The 19,086-nt window shown below is 48.2% G+C and overlaps 1 protein-coding gene across 1 annotated transcript in view; it reads left to right on the top strand.

Annotated features, from left to right (window-relative positions):
- Positions 1-5,516: 5,516 nt before the first annotated feature.
- LOC311134241 (ERC protein 2-like) overlaps positions 5,517-19,086 on the top strand; it is a gene marked incomplete at both ends in the record, with an annotated part of 77,392 nt that continues 63,822 nt past the window's right edge. The window contains one exon of the mRNA XM_084167861.1: positions 5,517-6,194. Within this exon, the coding sequence (XP_084023987.1) occupies positions 5,517-6,194 (678 nt within the window). The remainder of the gene's footprint in view (positions 6,195-19,086) is intronic.

The raw sequence follows: 19,086 nt of genomic DNA, 5'->3' as shown, positions 1-19,086 counted from the left end.
GTCCGGAAGTCCAGGGCGAACTCCTGTGCGCTCCTCTTCCCCTGTCGAAGGTGGAACAGACGCTCCCCCGCCGCTTTACCCTCAGGGGGATGATCGAAAACAGCCCTGAAGCAGTGGGAGAACTCCGCGTAGCTGATGGTGGCGGCGTCTATTCCCCTCCATTCGGCATTGGCCCACTCCAACGCCTTGCCGGAGAGACAGGAGATGAGGGCGGAAACGCTCTCGTATCCCGAGGGCGCCGGGTGTATGGTTGCCAGGTAGAGTTCCACTTGAAGGAGGAACCCCTGACACCCGGCTGCGGTGCCATCATATGCCCTCGGGAGCGAGAGCCAAATACCACTGGACTCCGGAGCTGGTCTGGTGGGGCTGGCCGATGGTGGTGGTGAGGCAGGAGGAGGTGTGGGCAAGCCTCCTCTCTCCCATCGGCGCAGGGTGTTCATGACCTCTTGCATGGCGGATCTGAGTTGCTGGATCCTGGCGTCCTGGCAGCTGACCCGATCCTCCAGCGACTCGGTCCCCGCCGCTGCTCCTGCTGACTCCATAGTAATGGTGTGTTATTCTGTCACATTGTTGATGTGGATGCGGTGGTGAAGTCAGGCGCAGGACACAGAGGATAAGTCAACACGACTTTACTGAGACTCATTAACAAATACAAAGTGAAATGGCCTCGAAAACACCGGAGGCGAACTAATACGCGCAATGCGTAAAATACTCTAAACACAAAAGTACCGAACCTTGACACCAAACGACAGGCGGACAATAACACACAACTACAAAACATAACACAGGGAAACTTATAGGTGACATAATCAGGACATAATACGAAACAGGTGCACTAAACTAGACATGACCAAACAAACATCGAAAACATCAAACGGTGGCAGCTAGTACTCCGGGGACGACGAACGCCGAAGCCTGCCCGAACAAGGAGGAGGAGCAGCCTCGGTGGTATTCGTGACAATAACAATGACATACAACCACCATGCTGCTCAAAGATTATTGGCTAGAGTCTGAGAGTGCTAGTGGGAGTGGCTAAGTGTAGCAAAATTTCAGTAACTTTCCCAAAATTCCCAGAAACCCTGCATTTCTGGAAAACCAGAGAATTTTGGGAAAGTTACCAGAAACGTGCAACACTAAAGTGTTTAGAAGACTACTGGTGGGGCTGGAAAATCTAGAACCTGATGATGCTGCTTGATTGTTGTAAAATGGTATTTTAGGATACATCCCAAATGGTACCCTATTCCCCATATAGTGCACCACCCCTGACCAGAGCCCAGGGCTCTGGTCAAAAGTAGTGGACTACACAGGGAATAGGGTGCTACCCGGGATACAGACATATTCTCATATTCAGTTGCAGAGTCTGACTACATACAGAGCTGTAGCCAACAGACATAACCACCACTTTGGATACCTAAAATGTTTGGTTGTTGCGAAACTCAAATGTACACAACTTCATAAAATCTAAATATATAGACGAAATTTACATTATCATTACTTCCTCACAGAAAATCTGAAAACTGTACTGAATAAAAATATAAACCCAACATGCAATAATTTCAAAGGTTTTACTGAGTTACAGTTCATATAAGGAAATCAGTCAATTAAAATAAAGTAATAAGGCCCTATTCTATGGATTTCACATGACTGGGAATACAGATATGCGTCTGTTGGTCAGAGATACCTTTTAAAAAATCGGCCTCACAAAGCGCTTCAGGATCTCGTCACGGTATCTCTGTGCATTCAAATTGCCATCCGTAGCTTATGCCTGCCCAACCCACCGCCACCATGGGGCACTCTGTTCACAACGTTGACATCAGCAAACCGCTCATCCACACGACGCCTTACACCTGGGGTGTTTCTCAATATGCATACTACCGTGCTGCACACTCTCATGCTCCAAGTGCATTCTCCGAGGACGTTCTCAGAAGTACGTTCTTGTGAGGACGAGAGTGTGGAGAATGGATAACACATTACATTTCAGAAGCACTCGCCCCCCCCCCCCCCCCCCCCCCCCCCCCCCCACTGTATTACCTCACACTGCATCACCCCATTCACCAAACCTTCTTCCAACCAGGAAGGGGGGCGAGTGCTTCTGAAATGTAATGTGTTATCCATTCTCCACACTCTCGTCCTCACAAGAACGTACTTCTGAGAAGCTTATGGTAGAGAGCAGCTTATGGTAGAGAAATGACAATTATATTCTCTGGCAACAGCTCTGGTGGACATTCCAAAAGTCAGCATGCCAATTGCATGCTCCCTCTAAACTTGAGACAGCTGTGGCATTGTGTTGTATGACAAAACTGCACATTTTAGAGTGGCCTTTTATTTTCCCCAGAACAAGGTGCACCTGTGTAATGATCATGCTGCTTAATCAGCTTCTTGATATGCCACACCTGTCAGGTGGATGGATTGTCTTGGCAAAGAAGAAATGCTCACTAACAGGGATGAGAACAAATTTGTGCACAACATTTGAGAGAAATAAGCCTTTTGAGCGTATGGAAAATGTCTGGGATTTTTTATTTCAGCTCATGAAACACGAGACCAACACTTTACCTGTTGCGTTTATATTTTTGTTCAGTGTAAAACAAAAACAGTTGAATGGATTCGTGGAAATACTAGGTGTAGAGAGGGAGACGTTTTGAGCACATTTTACACCACTAACACTGAACTCTGAGCTCCCAACATACACACACACGTTCACACTCACACCAACCAGCTGTAGTGTACACACACACGTTCACACTCACACCAACAAGCTGTAGTGTACACACACATGTGCACGTACACAGTATTACGCTACCCACCCCCACACGGAGATGCTAAAAGACTAATTGCAATTATGTTTGTAAATTCTTCAGAGCTCAAATAAATGTGTTGTTTCTTTACGGACAAGTTATCCCGACAGACAGACAGACAGACAGACAGCACCACCACCATCCCTTAAAACAGCCATTCATCTTTGGGTTTCTCCTACCAGAACCCTATTTGCTTCCTGTACCTCCTGAGCCCTCTGATAACACTGGGGGAGTGTCCCAAATGGCACCTATTCCCTTTATAGTGCACTACTTTTGACCAGGGCACATAGGGCTTTGGTCAAAAGTAGTGCACTATATAGGGAATACCATTTGAGACGCAAACCATATACTGGAGTCTGTAACCGCTCAGCTAAATGTGATGGCCAGAATCGTGGCTGCCATTTTGACGACTCTGGTGTACAATGACTCCACATGGAATTGAGCTCACATTCACATTCCTACTGTGCATGCTAATATGCATCCGGCCAACCCTAGCAGTAGCCTACAGTAGGAAGCATTACGTATACACACCGCTCTGTACTCTGTTTCCTGGGTAGGAATTACAATTAATTTGAAACATAGATTTCAAGGGCTCGATTAAATCCGTATCGCCGAAGTATCGTGGAAGATCCGCCTAAAATGTAAAGGTAATTTCCGATTGAGCCTACATATGCAGTGTTTACCGTGAATGCGGTCTCTGTGACCGCGGGAACATTGCCTTAAGTTGTCAATCGTGCTATAAAGCGGATCTTCAGCGTTACAGATTGAATAGAGCCCTTAGCTATACCATGACAGCTAGATGATACATAAGGCACAGCTGTATGATTTAGGTCTATAGATGTACAATTACAATACATTAGTTCTACCCTTTGATTATGAGTCATCAATACAACAGCAGAAGCTCCATTTGTCTTTATTTTTAGCACAAAAGATGAGGTACACTTGCAGGCATTCTGCCTCCCCCTGGTTCCTATTCATTAGTGCAAACCGTAGCAAAGCGGTTTGCAACGGAAAACGAAAACAAGTGTTTATTCAACAAAATCAGGGTAGTCCCTCCCTGTTTCAGTCCATTTTCTTCTGTTTGGTGTCTAGTGAATGCGACCCTGGGGTGTGGAGTGGTAAGAGTGATTACATACGGCTGAGTGCTCCAGAAGAGGAAATGGAAGCGTGCACAACTCTGGGGGATGTAGTTTCTAACTGATACCCAGTCACTCACTAAGGTGACTGCTTATTGACATGTAAATTATTATATATTATTATAAACTGGGTGGTTCGAGCCCTGAATGCTGATTGGCTGAAATCCGTGGGTATATCAAACCGTATACCATTGGTATGACAAAACATTTATTTTTACTGCTCTAATTATGTTGGTAACCAGTTTATGATAGCAATAAGGCACCACAGGGGTTTGTGATATATGGCCAATATACCACGGCTAAGGGCTGTGGCCATTCTAGAGCGTGCATTATTTCCCTATAACGCGCAGTATATTTGCATGGTAAAATTCAATGGCTACAGTTCATTCTTATATGTTCTATGTTTGAGCTGCTTTTGACAGCAAAAGTAGAATTGAAAACATTATTGGCATTGTTGAATTCAATTTTCATAATGGCAAGCTAGGACTGATGGTTTGGTTAGCTAAACTAGTCTGTTTGTTTGGTTACCACGGCAACTACTGTAGCTATCTAGTAAACTTGCTAGCTACTTCAGTGGATGTTGAACACATTTCTACCGGCAAAAATGAACAAATGCTGGTTAAATTATGTGTTAAATTATAGCCATGGTAAAAAAGAAATTATAAATTATAAAACCACATGCCATGCCCATCTGACACTCCAAGGCAAATGCTTAAAGTATTTGAAGAGATTTATAAATACAGTACTATTTAAACCCAGGACTGCCCTCTATCAATACACTAATACAAACACTATGTAAGGGATAATCAACTCAGGGCTCTATGTGTTCTCTGGAAAATAATGCAACTCTGTGGAAGGTCAGTTCCACTTCGCTAGCACGTTGTGGAACACACCTTCCACGTCATTCATTATTTTCCATAGAACGCATAGCCCCTCGTTGATTATCCCTTACATAGTGTTTGTATTAGTGTATTGATAGAGGGCAGTCCTGGGTTTAAATAGTACTGTATTTATAAATCTCTTCAAATACTTTAAGAATTTGCCTTGGAGTGTCAGATGGGCATGGCATGTGGTTTTATGCCTACATTATAATATAGTTGCTATACTATGTACTACTATGCACAGTAGGATGGGTGTTCTCTGCTTTCTGACTGCGTCAGCACTAATAGGACTGGGATGAGTGCCTGGGCCGGGGGAAACCAGGGTGATGCTGTGATTCCCAGTGGGTTCACTTAGAATTGGAATCCCTTCCTGTAAAAGAATCCCACAGAGCCACAGGCTGGTGACTCACTCACCCAGCTGTCAATGTGAACAGGAGAGAGAGAGAGAGAGAGAGAGAGAGAGAGAGGAATGTTTTGTTTGAATGCTTTTGAAGTTCATTAATTTTATTTTATCTATCACATAAAATATGCAGCACATTTCTTGTCACTGTGATGACAAATTCCTCTCCCATTTCCCCAGATGCAATGAGCCACCTATGTGTGTTGCAGAGAGAGGGTACACTGTGATCGTTGCAGCGCGCCCCTGGTAAGGACCCTGTGGCGTGCGTCCGGCCAGCCCAGGCCACACCTTCCTCACCCAGGACATGTACGGCAGTGCCCGAGCGGTTGGCCACATCGAGAGCAGCCCTGCACGGTCCCCACGACTGCCTAGGTCCCCCAGGCTGGGCCACCGGAGGGCCAGTAGTGGGGGCGGGGGCAGTGGAGGGGGCAAGACGCTCTCTATGGAGAACATCCAGTCGCTGAACGCTGCCTACGCCACGTCCGGGCCCATGTATCTGAGCGACCACGAGGGAGTGGGCTCCACCGCCACCTACCCCAAGGGTACCATGACACTGGGGCGTGCCTCCAACCGGGCCATGTACGGGGGCCGTGTCACGGCCATGGGCAGCAGCCCCAACATCGCCACAGTGGGGCTGGGCCACCACGCTGACCTGCTGTCCTACAGCGACCTAGGCTCCCTGTCCATGCTGCACCACCACCACCCCCACCAGGGGGTGCCTTCAGCCCTGCTGCGGCAGGCGGTGCGGGGTAGTGGGGGGGAGCTGCTGGAGATGCAGGCCACACTCCGGGACATGCAGCGGGAGAACGACCTGCTGAGGAGAGAGCTGGACCTGAAGGACAGCAAGCTGGGCTCGTCCACCAACAGCATCAAGAGCTTCTGGAGCCCCGAGCTGAAGAAGGAGAGGATGATACGTAAGGAGGAGGCGGCGCGCACCTCCGTCCTCAAGGAGCAGATGAGGGTGACTCACGAGGAGAACCAGGTTAGAACACAACATGCCTTCTCCCCTCATCTCCCCTATGCTCCTACTTGATAGTGTACACTTGGTGGTGTGTAGTTGGAAGTGCACACTTGATAGTGTGTACTAGGATTAGTGTGCACTTCTACTACTCATCTCCCTTTAAATCTCACTCCGACATCTGTCTCCTCTCTCTATCTTTCTTTCTGGATCGCTCTCCCTTCTTGTCACAGTCTCTCACTGTTCTCCCTCCTGTCTCATCACTCCTACTGTTCTACTCCCTGATGTCCAAGAATGATCACACGGTGTCATGTTTATTTCATACATGTGGAAACCTTTTTGGAAAGAGGTGATGGTGGTCATAACTGTTTCATAACCCACTCATACTTAACCCCCGTTTATAGGAGTCCTCAGAATGAATGGGAGGGATGGACAGAGGGAGTGAGGTGGATATGCATGCAGTAAGAAGCATCTGAAATAATACATCTAGATTCTACAGTATCTTACTGTGGTAAAATCATAATTAAGCAACTTCTCAACTCTATGTTTCAGTGTAGCACACCACACTGTATATCAAATATTGCACTTTGTAAAAGCGTACATGTTCATCCAGGTTTGTTTTTCTGGAGGCTTTTTTCAAACTGTGCCCATAAGTCATATTGGAATATATATATTGTTGGGCTGCAGTATGGCCACAGGTGATTTTAGGGCTATGACCACAGCAGTGGTGGCTGGTGGGTGGAGATATAGGAGGACTGGCTAATTGTAATGGCTAGAATGGAATGAATGGAATGGTATCAAACACATGGTTTCCATGTGTTTGAGGTGTTTGATACCTTTCCATTCATTCCATTCCAGCCATTACAATGAGACATTCATATATGTCCGCACACCAGCCACCACTGGACCACAGATGGATGATGTAAGGGCTATGTCCATAACCAAAGGTGATTTGATTGGTCTCTGTACCTTTCCCCTGCGTCTCTGTGTGTTGGTTGTGAGGGTGTGGAGTTAGCAGCCTAGTTAAATCACTCCCATGTCTCCAGTCTGCAGGAGGTTCAAGGACTGGAGAGGAATGTCAAGGACAAAGCACTGTCTGAGACTCTCTCCTGCTCTCTCTCTTTCTCTCACTTTCTCTCACTCTCACTCTCTCTCACTCTCTCCCTGTCTGCCCTTCTCCCTCTTTCCTCTCTCAATCTATATATCTTACTGTCATTCATTCAGTATGTCTTTCATTTTCTTTTCCTGTCTACCCCTGTCTATCTCCCTCCCTCTGTCTCTTCCTGACCCCCCCCCCCTCTCTCTCTCTTTTCTCCTCCACTCTACCACTCTATATCACCCTCTCGCTCTCTCTCTCTCTCTCTCTCTCTCTCTCTCTCTGTCGGTCTCTCTCTCTCGCTCTCTCTCTCTGTCGGTCTCTGTCGCTCTCTCTTTCTCTCTCTCTTTCTCTCTCTCTCTCTCTCTCTCTTGTTTTTTTTCCTCCTCCACTCTACCACTCTATATCACCCTCTCTCTCTCTCTCTCTTGTTTTTTTCCTCCTCCACTCTACCACTCTATATCACCCTCTCTCTCTCTCTCTCTCTCTCTCTTTCTCTTTCTCTCTCTGTCAGTCACTCTTTCTCTCTGTCTTTCTCTCTCTCTCACTCTCTTGTTTTTTTCCTCCTCCACTCTATCACTCTATATCACTCTCTCACTCACTCACTCTCTCTCTCTTTCTCTCTCTCTCTCTCTGTCAGTCTCTCTGTCTCTCTCTCTTTCTCTCTCTCTCTCTGTCGGTCTCTCTGTCTCTCTCTCTTTCTCTCTTGTTTTTTTCCTCCTCCACTCTACCACTCCATATCACCCTACTTACACAATTGGTGGCTGACTAAATACTTTTTTTCCCACTGTATATACAAAAGTATGTGGACACCCCTTCAAATTAGTGGATTTGGCTATTTCAGCCACACCCGTTGCTGACAGGTGTATAAAATCGAGCACACAGCTATGCAATCTCCCTAGAGAAACATTGGCAGTAGAATGGCCTTACTGAAAGAGCTCAGTGACTTTCAACGTGGCACCGTCATAGGATACAACCTTTCCAACAAGTCAGTTCATAAAATGTCTGCCCTGCTAGAGCTTCCACGGTTAACTGTAAATGCTGTTATTATAAAGTGGAAACATCTAGGAGCAACAACGGCTCAGCCGCAAAGTGGTAGGCCACAAAAGCTAACAGAACGGGACCGCCTAGTGCTGAAGCTAGCTCGTAAAAATCGCCTGTCCTCGGTGGCAACACTCACTTCCGAGTTCCAAACTGCCTCTGGAAGCAACGTCAGCACAATAACTGTTCGTCGGGAGCTTAATGAAATGGATTTCCATGTCTGAGCAGCCATAGACAAGCCTAAGATCACCATCCGCAATGCCAAGTGTTGGCTGGAGTGGTGTAAAGCCATATGCCATTGGATTCTGGAGCAGTGGAAACACATTCTCTGGAGTGATGAATCACGATTCACCATCTGGCAGTCCGACAGACGAATCTGGGTTTGGCGGATGCCAGGAGAACACTGCCTGCCCCAATGCATAGTGCCAACTGTAAAGTTTGGTGGTGGAGGAATAATGGTCTGTGGCTGTTTTTCATGGTTCGGGCTAGGTTCCTTAGTTCCAGTGAAGGGAAATCTTAACACTACAGCATACAATTACATTCTAGACAATTCTGTGCTTCCAACTTTGCGGCAACAGTTTGGGGAAGGCCCTTTCCTGTTTCAGCATGACAATGGCCCCGTGCACAAAGCGAGGTCCATACAGAAACGGTTTTTCGAGATCGGTGTGGAAGAACTTGACTGGCCTGCACAGAGCCCTGACCTCAACTCCATTGAACACTTTTGGGATGAATTGGAACGCCGACTGCGAGCCAGGCCTAATCGCCCCAACATCAGCGCCTGACCTCAGTAATGCTCTTGTGGCTGTATGGAAGCAAGTCCCCACAGCAATGTTCCAACATCTAGTGGAAAGAGTTGAGGATGTTATAGCAGCAAAGCGGAGGACCAACTCCATATAAATGCCCATGATTTTGGAATGAGATGGTCGACTTTTGGGCATGTAGTGTATATCTAACATCCAGGATGTCTTGTCTTGATACAGTGCATTGAGGGTGTTTGTGGTGACCTTGTCATTGTCACATGAGAAGTAAAAGATATGAGGATACGTAAGGGGATAAGACACGCCTGTATGATGTATAGATTTAGCTCATACAAGAGGCAGAGGCCTACATACAGTGTATGATGTAAAGGGTTTAGTGTGGTAGAAGTTAGGCTGACATACAGTGTGTGATGTGTAGTTGAACAATAGTAACATCTACAGTGTGTGATGTGTAGTTGAACAATAGTAACATCTACAGTGTGTGATGTGTAGTTGAACAATAGTAACATCCACAGTGTGTGATGTGTAGTTTGGCGGAGTAAATCCTCTCGATTCGCCTCTTTTTCTCTGACAACAGTCTTGCTCTGATTGCTGTGAATGATATCTCCCTCCCTAGAGGCAGAGTTAGCGTACATGAATGAGTTGGCTAATAAAAAGCAGCTGTGTCTTGCCAATGTAATTGCTCACTTGTATCTTGATTCACAGGGTTGTGGTTGGGGCATTGTGAGTCGAGAGGATTTACTCCACACATACACATACAGACACACACACACACACACACACACACACACACACACACACACACACACACACACACACACACACTCACACACACACACTCACCAGTCTGATGGTTCTGGAGGGTGGAAGGATTCCTCACCCAATAGACTTGTTGAGCTGCTGACTGAAGAGAGTAAATTACATCATGACCAGGAAACCTGACCAGCCTGCTTTTAGCTCAGTCCATCTACTCTAGCAGCCCACTGCAATTGCCCCAGGTGCCTCAAGCCACTATTAGCCAAAGCAAATATTATATATTATTTATATACCGAAAATACAGTGTGTTCTTTCTTACATCATCGTTGTAGCAGAGAAAACCCACTCATATGACTGTTTCTTTGAAGTGCTAGTTTTCTACTACTGGTACCTTATCATTAAATCATGCAGCACTCTCAGGGTCATTATTTAGCATCAGCTCAGGGTCATTATTTAGCATCAGCTCAGGGTCATTATTTAGCATCAGCTCAGGGTCATTATTTAGCATCAGCTCAGGTTTTGTTGGCTGTAAGTCATCCAGTTGAGTTGAGCACACTCACGCTGTCAAAACACTGCCATCCCCACTCATAATGATGTGTGTGTGTGGCGCATGTGTGTGTGTGTGTGTGTGTGTAAGAGTGTGTGTGTAACAATGTGTGTGTATGTGTTGTGATAGCTGGGCTGGAGCTGCTGGAGCTCTGCTGCTGAGCGAGGCAGTCAGCAACCATCACCACAATCCCCAAAATGGAGGATAGACTCACATCCACATATCACTGCTGTGTTTATGCCCAGACACACCACTGGCACACAGTTTCCACAGATGTGAGATTGTTGGTTCCTGCTAAACTGCCATATTTCTCTGATCTTCTGTTAGTCGTCTCATCTCGCCATGTGAAGACACGCACACACGCACACACGCACACACACACACACACACACACACACACACACACACACACACACACAGAGTTGTAGTGGCAGTGTTAGTCTCACAGCAGAGGAGCTGTTCTCTTTCCTGTCGGCAGTTCTACATTATAATGGCCAGCAGCCAGCCCCCTCGCTCAGCCTCAGTGCTCCTTAGATCCAACTAGCCTGTAACCAGCCTGTAGCCTCCTCCCAGGCTGTATGTGTGCGTGTGTGTGTGTGTGTGTGTGTCTGTGTGTTTGTGGGTGCAGGATGGTTACGAATGTGTTGTTGTGCCCACTGTTCATGGGTGTGGTAGGTCTGTATTTATTTTTTACAAAGATGAACAGAATGTGTGCTAATCAAAGATGATTAGAGTATTGTGCAATATAATATATAACTTAATAGTTATAGATGTGCAGTAATCGTATGAATATGTATCATCCCAGATGACCCACTCCAATGCGCATACCGCCCCAACAGATCCACAGATGATGCAATCTCTATTGCACTCCACACTGCCCTCTCCCACCTGGATAAGAGGAACACCTACGTGAGAATGCTGTTCATTGACTACAGCTCAGCATTCAACACCATTGTGCCCTCCAAGCTCATCACTAAGCTAAGGACCCTGGGATTGAACACCTCCCTCTGCAACTGGATCCTGGAATTCCTGACAGGCCGCCCCCAGGTGGTGAGGGTAGGCAACAACACATCCGCCACGCTGACCCTCAACGCGGGGCCCCCTCAGGGGTGCGTGCTTATGTCCTCCTGTACTCCCTGTTCACCCACGACTGCGTGGCAAGCACGACTCCAACACCATAATACATTTTGCTGATGACACCATGGTGGTAGGCCTGATCATCGACAACGATGAGACAGCCTATAGTGAGGAGGTCAGTGACCTGGCAGTGTGGTTGTAGTGTGGACGCAGGGTTGTAGTGGAGCGTGTCGAGAGCTTCAAATTCCTCTGTGTCCACATCACTAAGGAATTAACATGGTCCACACACACCAACACAGTCGTGAAGGCACGACAATGCCCTCTTCCCCAGGAGGTTGAAGAGATTTGGCATGGACCCTCAGATCCTCAAAAAGTTCTACAACTGCACCATTGAGAGCATCTTGACTGGCTGCATCAACGCTTGGTATGGCAACTGCTTGGCAACCGAACACAAGGTGCTACAGAGGGTAGTGCATATGGCCCAGTGCAAATGGGGCCGACAGTAGTGGAAAAAGTACCCAATTGTCATACTTCAGTAAAAGTAAAGGTACCTTAATAGAAAATGACTCCAGTAAAAGTAACCCAGTAAAATACTACTTGAGTAAAGGTCTAAAAGTATTTGGTTTTAAATATACTTAAGTATCAAAAGTAAAAGTATAAGTAAAAATCTTTTCAAATTCCTTATATATATATTTTTACATGGACATCCAGGGGCACACTCCTACACTCAGACATTATTTACATACAAAGCATTTGTGTTTAGTGAGTCCGCCAGATCAGAGGCAGTAGAGATGACCAGGGATGTTCAATTGATAAGTGCGTGAATTGGACCATTTTCCTGTCCTGCTAAGCATTCAAAATGTAAGAAGTACTTTTGGGTGTCAGGGAAAATGTATGGAGTAAAAAGTACATTCTTTTCTTTAGGAATGTAGTGAAGTAAAAGTAAAAGTAGTCAATGTTTATATAGTAAAGTAAAGTACAGATACCCCAAAAAACTACTTAAGTAGTACTTTAAAGTATTTTTACTTAAGTACTTTACACCACTGGGGGCCGATCTCCCTGCCATCCAGGACCTCTATACAAGGCGGTGTCGGAGGCCTTAAACATTGTCAAAGACTCCAGCCACCCAAGCCATAGACTGTTCTCTCTGCTACCGCACGGCAAGCGTTACCGATGCACCAAGTCTGGAACCAACAGGACCCTGAACAGCTTCTACCCCAAGCCATAAGACTGCAAATATTAAACCAAATAGCTACCCAGACTATCTGTATTGAACCCCCTTTGCACTAACTCACATACGCTGCTGCTACGGTTTATTATCTATCCTGTTGCCTAGTCACTTTATCCCTACCTATATGTACATATCTACGTCAATTACCTCGTACCCCTGTACATCGACTTGGTACTGGTAGCCCGTGTATGTAGCCAAGTTATCGTTACTCATTGTGTATTTATTCCTCTAGTTATTATTTTTAAATGTTTCTTTCTGTATTGTTGGGAAGGCCCGTAAGTAAGCATTTCACTGTTAGTCTACACCTGTTGTTTACGAAGCATGCGACAAATAACATTTTATTTGATTTAGTACTGCAGCAATAACAAACCATACGTGTGTGGTACACTCCCATGGATGTGCAGTATACTATAGCTAAGTCATAGTTGGTGTGTCATGGTAGTCTATTACAGTGAGGACGTGCTGTGTGAACACCAAAGCATATATGGAAATATGATGTGGCCATTCACTCTCTGAGCTGTGCTCCTTCCTCCTGGAGTGACAGACAGATATCCCTGTCTGTGACATCTAGCTTTAACCTGAGTTGCAAACATGACCTGTTTAAACCAGGGAGGATGGGAAGAGAGGAGGAGAGGAGAGGTGTAGAAAGGACATGAGAAGAGTGAGTTAGCTAAGGGTAATATTTTGATGTTAAGGAAGAGGAAGAGAGAGAGTGAGAGAGGTGAGGAGATGAGAGGCCTCATTAGAGTGAGTAACATTTTGGCCCCATATCACAGACAGGGTTTTAGTCTAGATCAGAGGAGAGGAAGATGGTTGGAGGAGTGGAGGGGAGGGGAGGGGAGGAGGGGGATGAGTGGAAAGGAGGGGAGGGGATGCGTGGAGAGGGGGGGAGGGGATGCGTGGAGAGGAGGGGAGGGGATGAGTGGAGAGGAGGGGAGGGGATGCGTGGAGAGGAGGGGAGGGGATGCGTGGAGAGGAGGGGAGGGGATGCGTGGAGAGGAGGGGAGAGGAGGGGAGGGGATGCGTGGAGAGGAGGGGAGGGGAGGGAATGAGTGGAGAGGAGGGGATGCGTGAAGAGGAGAGGAGGGGATGCGTGGAGAGGAGGGGAGGGGATGCGTGGAGAGGAGGGGAGGGGATGCGTGGAGAGGGGAGGGGATGCGAGGAGGGGAGGGGATGCGTGGAGAGGAGGGGAGAGGAGGGGAGGGGATGCGTGGAGAGGAGGGGAGAGGAGGGGAGGGGATGCGTGGAGAGGAGGGGATGAGTGGAGAGGAGGGGAGGGGATGCGTGGAGAGGAGGGGAGGGGATGTGTGGAGAGGAGGGGAGGGGATGCGTGGAGAGGGGGGGAGGGGATGCGTGGAGAGGAGGGGAGGGGATGCGTGGAGAGGGGGGAGGGGATGCGTGGAGAGGAGGGGAGGGGATGCGTGGAGAGGAGGGGAGGGGATGCGTGGAGAGGAGGGGAGGGGATGTGTAGAGAGGAGGGGAGGGGATGTGTGGAGAGGAGGGGAGGGGATGAGTGGAGAGGAGGGGAGGGGATGCGTGGAGAGGAGGGGAGGGGATGAGTGGAGAGGAGGGGAGGGGATGCGTGGAGAGGAGGGGAGGGGATGCGTGGAGAGGAGGGGAGGGGATGCGTGGAGAGGAGGGGAGGGGATGCGTGGAGAGGAGGGGAGGGGATGAGTGGAGAGGAGAGGAGGGGATGAGTGGAGAGGAGGGGAGGGGATGCGTGGAGAGGAGGGGAGGGGATGGGGAAAAGAGACAGTTCAAGAAGGATGATTCATGAGAAGAGAGGAAATAAGGGAAGAGAGAGCGAGAGAGGAAATTAGAGATATGAGAGATAAGTAGACTAGAAATATAAATAATATAAATAGAGTAGATTAGTCAAAGCAGACCAGATTAGCTTGTGTTAAGTGTACAGTATTTCCTTGTCCGCCATCTATCCATTCAGTACAGCTGAGGCATGAGACAGCTGGACTGAACAGTAAATTCCTGGAGCCAGTGAGCAGGTCTGGGATTATCGATCAGGCTGGAGCAGCGCTCTGCAGCGCTTGGCCTTCCTAGAGCTCCCTGGTTTAATGAGGCAGAGTGGAGCTGTCAGAGTGTTCCAGATGGAAACGTTCCCCGTGATCCGGTCCTATGCTCCCGGTTGGCTCCTAGGGAATGATCAGCCAGCCGTGGCCACAGCAACAGAGTTACAACGCGTTTCAGCCATTTGTGTGAATTTGTAATTGTCATCTCAGGCCAATATGGCTGATTATATATATATAGTTTTACTCAGATGCTTGGAGCTGAACTGAAGCAGGGAAATGCCTTGTATTCCTCTGGTGAGGTTCATACATACTGTAGTCAGTGGTGTGAGTGAATAGTAATGTTGAAGCAGATGACTGTGTCTTTCACCTGATCCTCAAAGGCCTTCAGTGTGTGTGTGTGTGTGTGTGTGGTGTGTGTGTGTGCATTTGTGTAGTATGAGAGTGTCTGTGTTTGTGCACGCGCATTGGTATAGTATGACAGTGTGTGTGTGCGTTCGTGCTGTATGAGAGTGTCTGTGTTTGTTTGTGTGTGTGTGTGTGTGTGTGTGTGTGTGTGTGTGTGTGTGTGTGTGTGTGTGTGTGTGTGTGTGTGTGTGTGTGTGTGTGTGTGTGAGCTAGAGGATTTCACGGGTCCGACAGACCTGAAATTCCGAGATCTGACCCGAGACCCGAGCAGGTCCTGGTCCCAAATTCCGATTTTTGTCTTGGATCTGGGTCAGGTCTGATATACTGTAATTGTCAAGGGTCTCGGGTATGTGCAATTAAAATTGATTTACCGACTGGACTTGATTGGACCCGTCCTCTGTTAATTTAATGTGTGTGAGGTGATTAGACCTGCGCAAGCTTGTGATCTGTTTCAGTTTATTGCAAGTCAATAAAACGTGTAGCTTACAGTGTCTTCAGAAAGTATTCACACCCCTTGACTTATTCCACATTTTGTTGTTTTACAGCCTGAATTCAAAATGGATTAAATAAATTAAAAATCTCACCCACACACAATATCCCATAATGACAAAGTGAAAACATGTTTTTAGAAATTTAGCGAATGTATTGAAAATGAAATACAGAAATATTCAATTTACATAAGTATTCACACCCCTGAGTTAATACATGTTAGAAGCACCTTTGGAAACGATTACAGCTGTGAGTCTTTCTGGGTAAGTCTGTAAGAGCTTTGCACACCTGGATTGTACAATAATTGCACAATATTATTTAAAAAAAATCTTCAAGCTCTGTCAAGTTGGTTGTTGATCATTGCTAGACAACCAATTTTAAGTCTTGCCATAGATTTTCAAGCCGATTTAAGTCACAACTGTAACTAGGCCATTCAGGAACATTCAATGTTGCCTTGGTTAGCAACTCCAATATATATTTGTCCTGTTTTAGGTTATTGTCATACTGAAAGGTGAATTTGTCTCCAAGTGTCTGTTGGAAAGCAGACTGAAACAAGTTTTCCTATTGATTTTGCCTGTGCTTTGCTTTATTCTGTTTTATTTTTATCCCAAAAAACTCCCTAGTCCTTACTGATGGCAAGCATACCCATAACATGATGCAGCCACCACCATTCTTGAAAATATGAAGAGTGGTACTCAGTGATGTGTTGTGTTGTCACGTTCGTTGTGTAAAGGATCGGACCAAGGTGCAGCGTGGTATGCGTACATAGTTGTTTATTTTAATAAACACCCGAAAACAAAAAAAAATCCAACAGAACGTGAGGTTCAAGCGGCTAAACATCAAACAAGCCAAACAGAAACAAGATCCCACAACTAAGGTAGGCAACATGGCTGCCTAAGTATGAACCCCAATCAGAGACGACGACCGACAGCTGCCTCTGATTGGGAACCACACCCGTCCAACATAGAAATATATAAATTAGATTTCACACCCTGACCAACCCAACTAGAGATCTCAATGTCAGGGCGTGACAGTACCCCCCCCCCCCCCCCCCCCAAAGGTGCGGACTCCGGCCGCAAAAACCTGACTCATTAGGGGAGGGTCCAGGTGGGCATCTAGCCTCGGTGGCGGCTCAGGCTCCGGCTTCGGACGTGACGTAGGCAGTAAACTCTTCTCCCGTCCTGCCTCCCCTTTGCACGCCCGGTCCGGTCTGGAACCCGGCGCGATGCTCCCCCTCTCAGTCCTCCCACAATGCACCAAGCCCTGTCTGGACCCTGGTGTGGGAGACCCCGACCCTGAAGAGGGGTTGACGTCTGGCTCAGGCTCGGACCCCGGTGGAGCGGATGGTTCCGGCATGGGGGAAGAGTAGACGACCGGACCCGGACTGGGCACCGGTGAAGCGGACTGCCCTGGCTCTGGTAGGTAGCAGATAACCGGAGCTGGACTAGGCACCGGTGGAGCGGACTGCTCTGGCACTGGAGTGAAGCAGCTGACCGGAGCTGGAATTGGCACCGGTGGAGCAGACTGCTCTGGCACTGGAGTGGAGCAGCTGACCGGAGCTGGACTAGGCACCGGTGGAGTGGACTGCTCTGGCACTGGAGTGGAGCAGCTGACCGGAGCTGGACTAGGCACCGGTGGAGCGGACTGCTCTGGCACAGGAGTGGAGCAGCTGACCGGAGCTGGACTAGGCACCGGTGGAGCGGACTGCTCTGGCACTGGAGTGGAGCAGCAGACCGGAGCTGGACTAGGCACCGGTGGAGCGGACTGCTCTGGCACTGGAGTGGAGCAGCTGACCGGAGCTGGACTAGGCTCCGGTGGAGCGGACTGCTCTGGCACAGGAGTGGAGCAGCTGACCGGCGCTGGACTGCAGACCGTCGCTGGAGGCTCTGGACTGCATACCGTCGCAGGAGGCTCCAGGCCATGGACCATCACTGGAGTCTTCGGGCCATGGATCATCACTGGAGGGTTCGTGCCATGGATCATCACTGGAGGCTTCGTGCCATGGATCATCACTGGAGGCTTCGTGCCATGGATCATCACTGGAGGCTTCGTGCCATGGATCATCACTGGAGGCTTCGTGCCATGGCACAGGACGCACTGGGCTGTGGACACGCACCACTGGTTTGGTGCGAGGAGCAGGCACGGGCCATACCGGGTTGGGGACATGCACCACTGGTCTGGTGCGAGGAGTGGGCACAGGCCCTACCGGGCTGGAGACACGCACCACTGGTTTGATGCGAGGAGCAGGTACGGGCCGTACCAGGCTGGGGACATGCACCACTGGTTTGGTGCGAGGAGCAGATACGGGGCGCACCGGGCTGGAGACACGCACCACTGGTTTGGTGCGAGGAGCAGGCACGGGCCGTACCGGTCTGTGAAGGCGCACTGGCGGCACAGTGTGTAAAGCCGGCACATAGCCTGGTGCCTGCACGGTCACAAGCTCCTCAAAGCGAATGCGGGGAGGTTAACTCCTCTCTCAGCTGCTCCTGTTACCTGGCCAGCTCCTCTCTCCGTGCATCCACTGACTCCTTCTCCCTGTGGGCCTCCTGCAGCGCCTCCTTCTGAAGGGAGAGCTCCTGCTCCCTCTTAACTAACAGCTCCTGTAAGGTGGTGGCCTCCTCTCTGAGTGCTGAGCTGCACGTCTTTAGCTGCTTGGAGGGCCTCCATCTTCAAAGTGGCCTCCTCTATAGCTCTCTCCTCCTTCACAGTCAGCCCTTTCAGGGCCTCCTGTTGCGTCACCAACCACCCCGTGTGCCCCCCCCCAAAAAAAACATTATTGGGGCTGCCTCTCGGGCTTCCTTCGTGATCGGGACCTTTTGAGTCGCCGTTTTTTCTCCCTCGCTGCCTCCGTCTGCTCCCAAGGAAGGCGATCCATACCTGCCTGGATCTTCTCCCACGTCCATGATCCTTTTCCGTCTAATATCTCCTCCCATGTCCATGATGTCTGCTCCTCCTGTTCACGCTGCTTGGTCCGTTGGTGGTGGGATCTTCTGTCACGTTCGTTGTATAAAGGATCGGACCAAGGTGCAGCGTGGTATGCGTACATAGTTGTTTATTTTAATAAACACCGACAAAATAACAAAATCCAACAGAACGTGAAGTTCAAGAGGCTAAACATCAAACAAGCCAAACAGAAACAAGATCCCACATCTAAGGTAGGCAACATGGCTGCCTAAGTAGGATCCCCAATCAGAGACAACGACCGACAGCTGCCTCTGATTGGGAACCACATCTGGCCAACATAGAAATATATAAATTAGATTCCACACCCTGACCAACCCAACTAGAGATCTCAATGTCAGGGCGTGACGTGTTGAATTTGCTCCAAACATAACACTTTGTATTCACGACATAAAGTTAATTTCTTTGCCACATTTTTTACAAAACCTTATTGCAAACAGGATGTTTTGGAATATCTTTTTTAGCTGTACAGGCTTCCTTCTTTTCACTCTGTCAATTAGGTTATTATTGTGGAGTAACTAAAATGTTGTT

The sequence above is a fragment of the Coregonus lavaretus genome (genome assembly GCF_964263955.1).
Source record: "Coregonus lavaretus genome assembly, chromosome: 8".
In the NCBI taxonomy this organism is placed as follows: Eukaryota; Metazoa; Chordata; class Actinopteri; order Salmoniformes; family Salmonidae; genus Coregonus; species Coregonus lavaretus.
This window is presented reverse-complemented; position numbering and strand designations above follow the sequence as displayed.